General features: G+C 38.6%; 1 protein-coding gene across 1 annotated transcript in view; it reads right to left on the bottom strand.

Annotated features, from left to right (window-relative positions):
* Window positions 1–99: 99 nt before the first annotated feature.
* Window positions 100–5,723, bottom strand: part of LOC102212218 (interferon alpha-inducible protein 27-like protein 2A) — a 6,866-nt gene continuing 1,242 nt past the window's right edge. The window contains exons 3-4 of the mRNA XM_005728691.2: window positions 765–926; window positions 100–586 (exon numbers count right to left, since the gene is read on the bottom strand). Coding sequence (XP_005728748.1) covers window positions 504–586; window positions 765–926 — 245 coding nt within the window. The 3' untranslated portion in view covers window positions 100–503. The remainder of the gene's footprint in view (window positions 587–764; window positions 927–5,723) is intronic.

Here is a 5,723-nt window from a genome sequence, read left to right as displayed (position 1 = left end):
AACAGAGGGCGACAGAGAGCAACACAAACTGGAGCGTGGTTTTGACTGGAATGTTCTTTCTGGCACAAAACTGCTCAGATGTCATTAATGAGAGACATGTTTCAGATGTGTTTGACAGATTAAATGTCAGCAATTTATTTCCAACAGTTTATATAGCAGAAATCATTTTGGGCAGACCATCAACGTTTTTTAACATGTCTGAGATGATAAGATATCACTTTGTTATCAGAGCATAATTATGCTGTGGAAAAGTAAAAAATAATTTGTATCATGTGTGAACACAACTTTAAAATGCTTTTCATTATTAGGGCTTTATTCTAAGTTGCACAATTTGACCGTGTTCATGTGTTTTGTAATAAAACACCACAGCATTACCAGCACTCACATTTCAGTCAAGCTTTACTGAAGCATGACGCTGATACTTTTGGCAACTGTTTCCAACAACAGTAATTATTTTCTTTGTTATTATTATTTTTCTTTCTGATTATCATAATTTCCTGGTCTCAGATGAGAGTAGCCAAAAATCCCACAGCCCCTCCAACAGAGCCCACGGCTGCGGTGGCGGCCCCAGACAGACCTGCCATACCTGCAGAGAGAAAACAGGCTTCAGAACACCAGACAGCTGATCGAGCAGTTAGATGAAGTAACTGAGCTGCAGAGAAGAGAGGGAGGCTTTATCCTCACTGCAACACAGCGACATGTTATTGTTTATAAGGTCTGTCCGGTATATCATACTAAGGGTTTTTTTGTTTTTGTTTTTTTACCTGCTGACTGTAAAACAGCCACCACACTTCCTGCTGCCACTCCTCCTCCATTGGCCACAGCAGCTGCAGACATCATGCTTGCAGCGTAGGAGCCTGCAGCTATACCAACTGAGGTGAAACCTACAGCCCCCAGGACAATAGGAGCAGACACCACTGCTCCACCTGACAACAGGAAGAAAAACCTGGTTACTGATCATCAGGATGCTTCGAAATGAATACGTGTATGATATGTGCAACTTCTACCAGCCTGAGTGATAATTTGTTTAAACAAAACAAACAGAGAGAGGAAACAGCAGGAGCGCCTGGTAGATTTAAATATATTCAAATATATATTCAAGTGTTTTAGTTGACCTTGAGGTAGAATCCAACAGAAGGGAAAGCTTTATCCTCACTGCAGCATAATGACGTGTGTCTATCTGTGGAACCGGCATTTATCCTTCGGGCAACAGGTTCCACAGGTTCTACATCATGACGTGGTTTTTCTAATTAGAATCAAAAGGAAGAACAGCAGCTACTGTACTGCAGTCAGCAAAAAGAAGAAATTCAAGCTTATTTCTATCTGTGGTCCAATACTTTAAGAAGCACGATGAGTGAGGGCAAAACTTCTACAGTAAGTCAAGTTTAACCTATTAATTTATGCCGGTTATGTAGTAGCTTTAACAACTTAGTGAAAGCTATATGCTCTGTTGGTGGATAATGGTGTGCCATCCTCTAGGTTTTTTTCACTTTATTATTCAATAAAACAGTATTACAGAAAGCTGTTCATTGTTAACAAGAAAATATGTCTGTTATAGCAGTTTTTATAAATATAGTGTAAACTTCTGTTAAGTATTCAAGAATAATTTAAAAAAAGATACGCAGCTATGAACAGAGTCATTGAACTTTCTTCCTGTAACTGACACTACAACCAACTGTTGCAGTATACTACTCTAAACCTCTTTTCTTTTGACAAGTTAGGCAATTTCTTTCTTTTGTCATATACAGATATGTGTTAAATCCCACAGCATTAATTTGAATATTATCTTGGGACCAAAACATTTGAATAATCCAAAAAGAGTAGATTTTGGAAAAAATGCTGCAGAGGGGATAAAAGTCACTTGCTGATCCACAAAAACTGGGGGAAACTGAGAGGAAGAGACCTGGTAGACCCAAAGACTCCAAACACAAGTTTCTGAGAGTCAACAGCTTGCGTGACGTGGCTCACAGCATCACAGATTAAAAGTGATCGTAGTAAGCAAATGTCAGTTTCAACTGCATAGAGAAGAGTTCGAGTTTCAGCTTTGACGGGTCAAGCTGCAACAAAAAAGTAATTGCTAAAATGTCAGAATAAGAATAAACAACTTGCCTTGGCTATGAAACTCCATGGATGAACTACTACGTCTAAAAAACGTCGAAATACTATTTTGAGAAAAAGGTCAAAATGTGGAGATTACAGTTGTTGTTTCAAGACAAACTGTCACGGCTGCTGTAGCCTCTTCGAAGTCCCTTGTGTAGATGAGTTAGTGAAACAAATCATCAGCCATCTTGTGATACAATATACACTGCCTGTGAAGGTGTGGTGAATGAGAGGACTCGAATGCAGAGCTCCTTCGGGAAGAACAGTGAGTTTATTTACAGTGAAGTGAAACAACAACAGTTCTATCTATCCAAAATACTGCCACGACTGTATTACCAAACTTTGCTTAATGCTCCAGCGCTGGCTGACGCCCGACCACACTGTTAAATAGACAGCACTAGGATGGCAGACAATTACTGGCAGCCGGTCAGATCCGGTTAGCTACCGCAGGTGTGGAAGGCGTCAGTGCTGGAGCGCTTCTGAGAGTGCGCAAACAAACACATAGGGAGGAAGAGATAGAATAAACACAAAAACACAATGGGCAGGACTGTTAGAGCATGACACTGCCAGCCATTTCATTTTGTACAAACCAACTCTTCTGAGTTTGTGTTTTTCCATCTGACCATCTTTTAAACGTCCTTATTCATCACAACAATAAGTGTATGTGTTGAACATGTGTTACACAGAAATCCTTTTTTCTCACTAAAAAACAGTTCTGTGGGATGATTCGATTGATTCCTGTTAGGAAAAATTGTGGATAACAAAAACAAAGTGGGAGAGTATACAAGAGTTATCGAACCAGACACTAGAGCAGAAGACAAAATTAAATGGCAGTATTGGAAACTGAATACACTGAATACAAGGAAAATTAAGTCATTTTCATTAAGGTCTTATAGGCAGAGAGAGATTGAAGGTTGAAAACATATTCATAAAAAATCCCCACACAAGTACAGATAAAGCATTAAAACCAACTAACTAAGATACATGCTGTATTAGAGGTCAAATAATAATTTTTTTTTGACAATTTACTTTTAAGATATGCAAAAAAAATGTCTTTATTGAATTTTGGGAGTATTAGAATACTCAGAACATTTTTTTCTCCTTCAGCTTGAACCAGAGATCCCTGTCACCATTGCCATGTCTTCAAGACTCTTCTTCAAGCAGGAACAGCAGGGCTATGGCCCTGCCTTCAATTTTGTCAAGGTCATATATTATGAGGGGAAAGCACACACACACACAACACACACACGTGCGCACACACAACACAGACACATGCGCACACACACAACACAGACACACACACACACACACACACGCATGCACACACACAATTTCATGTAGTGGTTAGACGTTGGACTGTGGAAGATGAGAATATACCACATAAGAGAAAGCGCCACAAAAAACCTGCACACAAATACTGCACTCACACAGTTATTTAACATTCACTTCATTTTAATTGCTCTTTCTTGTCCTGCTCTCAGGCTCTGAAGGCAGTCAATGCTGAACTTATAAACCATTATCCTGAGAGTGAGGAGCTCTTTAAAGTCATCCTCATCGATGACAGCTCATCATCAGACTTTCTCATGGATCACATCTGTGAACATGGTGAGTTTATGACACCTCCAAACACACTTATTATTAATTCAAATAGATGGGTCTTATAAGGAAACCTCTAACTCTCTGACTCTACCAGTCTTTCTAAATAATTCAGGCTTTATTTGTACAGCACCTTCAAAGTTTTTCACAGATCACTGACAGGCTTACAATAAGAAAATAAAACAACTAAAAACAAAATAGAATAAAGTAGAATACACTTGAAAGTGTAAGTACTTTAAAAGCAAGTCAATAAAAAAATAATAGATATAAGTAAATAATAGTAACACTATTGCTAACACTACTCTGATGAATCTAAACAGTTTTGGGGAAACAGATTGTCCAGCAGCCTTTTCATTCCTTCTTGTTTGCAGGGCTGGAAAAACTTATCACTCTGTTACCAGTGCCAGTGACTGAAGATCAACTTGTGAATGAGCTAAAAAGAAACAACACCCACCTGTACTTGTCTGATGAACCAAACAGGTTGAAGGTTCAGGAAGCTTTGAATGCAGGTAAAAGTGTTAAATGTTGTGCTAACTTAAAGATGAAGTGCAGTCTGTGCTGTTGTACATTAATGACTCTGTGTGTTACTGTGAATGAATGTCCCTGCATCAGGTGTAGCAGCTGCTATCATGTTCACCCCAACAAACATCATCACAGAGTCTGAGAATCAGCTGCGTGTTGCCTTTGATGGCGACGCTGTCCTCTTCTCTAATGAGTCAGAGCTCGTGTTCAAGAGTGGTGGACTACAAGAATACTTGAAGAATGAGGAGCAAAATGTTGAAATTCCAATGAATACGGTATAATAGAAACACATTTTAACTTCTTTAATGTTTAAAAAACACCTTATTTAACTCCGTGGTTATAGTTATGTTGGCCTTCAGTGATGTCATAAACAATACATATTTTATCGTAGAAAAGAACATTTCTGCTAGATTACATTCAAATAAACTGATATCAGCTAAATTATCCAAAATACACTTTCCTGCTTTGACCAGTTTGTCCTTTATTCAGGGACCATTCAAAGGATTCTTGGAGGTTTTAATAAAACTGCAGAAAAAGTTGCAAAGCAAAGGCCTGTACAAGAAGTGTCCCATTCGTACCTACCTGGTGACATCTCGAGGGGCAGGCTGTGACGGCTACAGAGCTTTAAACACTCTGCGCACCTGGGGTGTGGAGCTTGATGAAGCTGTGCTTCTGGGAGGGAGTAAGAAAGGTCCCTCCCTGCAGAGGATCAAGCCTCACATCTTCTTTGATGACCAGAAGTGTCATATTGATGATGCATTAGAGGTCGGCTCAGTGCCGTGTCTGGTGCCCTGGCAAAAAAACAATAAATAGCGATCAATTTATTGGATTTTGTAACTGCTGGAAATATGTGAACTTGAAAAGTATGTTTCCATAATGCTTCATAGATGCAAACAAATAAACAAAGAAACACCTTCATTTCGCCTGTTGTTTTTTTCTGCAGTATCACTGTTTGTATCAATTTTTACATTATATCAAAAGCTTTTTAGTAAATCAGCTATTTGTGAAAATCAGCTGATGGTTTTCTTTTGATCCCTTGAGTGACGATGGAAATCATGAGACTTTTTTTGACAGCATACCAGATGCTTCAGTTAAGTTATCAATAAATTTGGTTATAAAACAGATATAATGCAAATCATATACTGTACAGAGAAGCATCAAAAAGAATAGCATAAAAGCTTTACACATGAATAACAAACAGCTGATGGCATCTATAATCTCACTGTAGGTATGGGAGGTCTGACGGGAGCTGCCACTGGAGGTGTTGCTGGTGCTGGAGGAACAGTGGGTTGGATGCTCTCAACCATTTGTAACCAGACTAGAACACGTTAAGATTTACACTATGAGCAAATACCAGATGTTTAGTCATGTGACAGATCTCAAATGAAGCATCATTTTAGAAACGTCAGACACTCAGCTTAAAGCAAAATTTGAAAATTAAGTTAAATATATGGTGGATTAAGATCACTGCTATTTTGAATGCATCATTTTTAGGTATCATTGTA

The sequence above is a fragment of the Pundamilia nyererei genome, unplaced genomic scaffold (genome assembly GCF_000239375.1).
Source record: "Pundamilia nyererei isolate P.nyererei 1_Seehausen unplaced genomic scaffold, PunNye1.0 scaffold00029, whole genome shotgun sequence".
Lineage (NCBI taxonomy): Eukaryota > Metazoa > Chordata > Actinopteri > Cichliformes > Cichlidae > Pundamilia > Pundamilia nyererei.
This window is presented reverse-complemented; position numbering and strand designations above follow the sequence as displayed.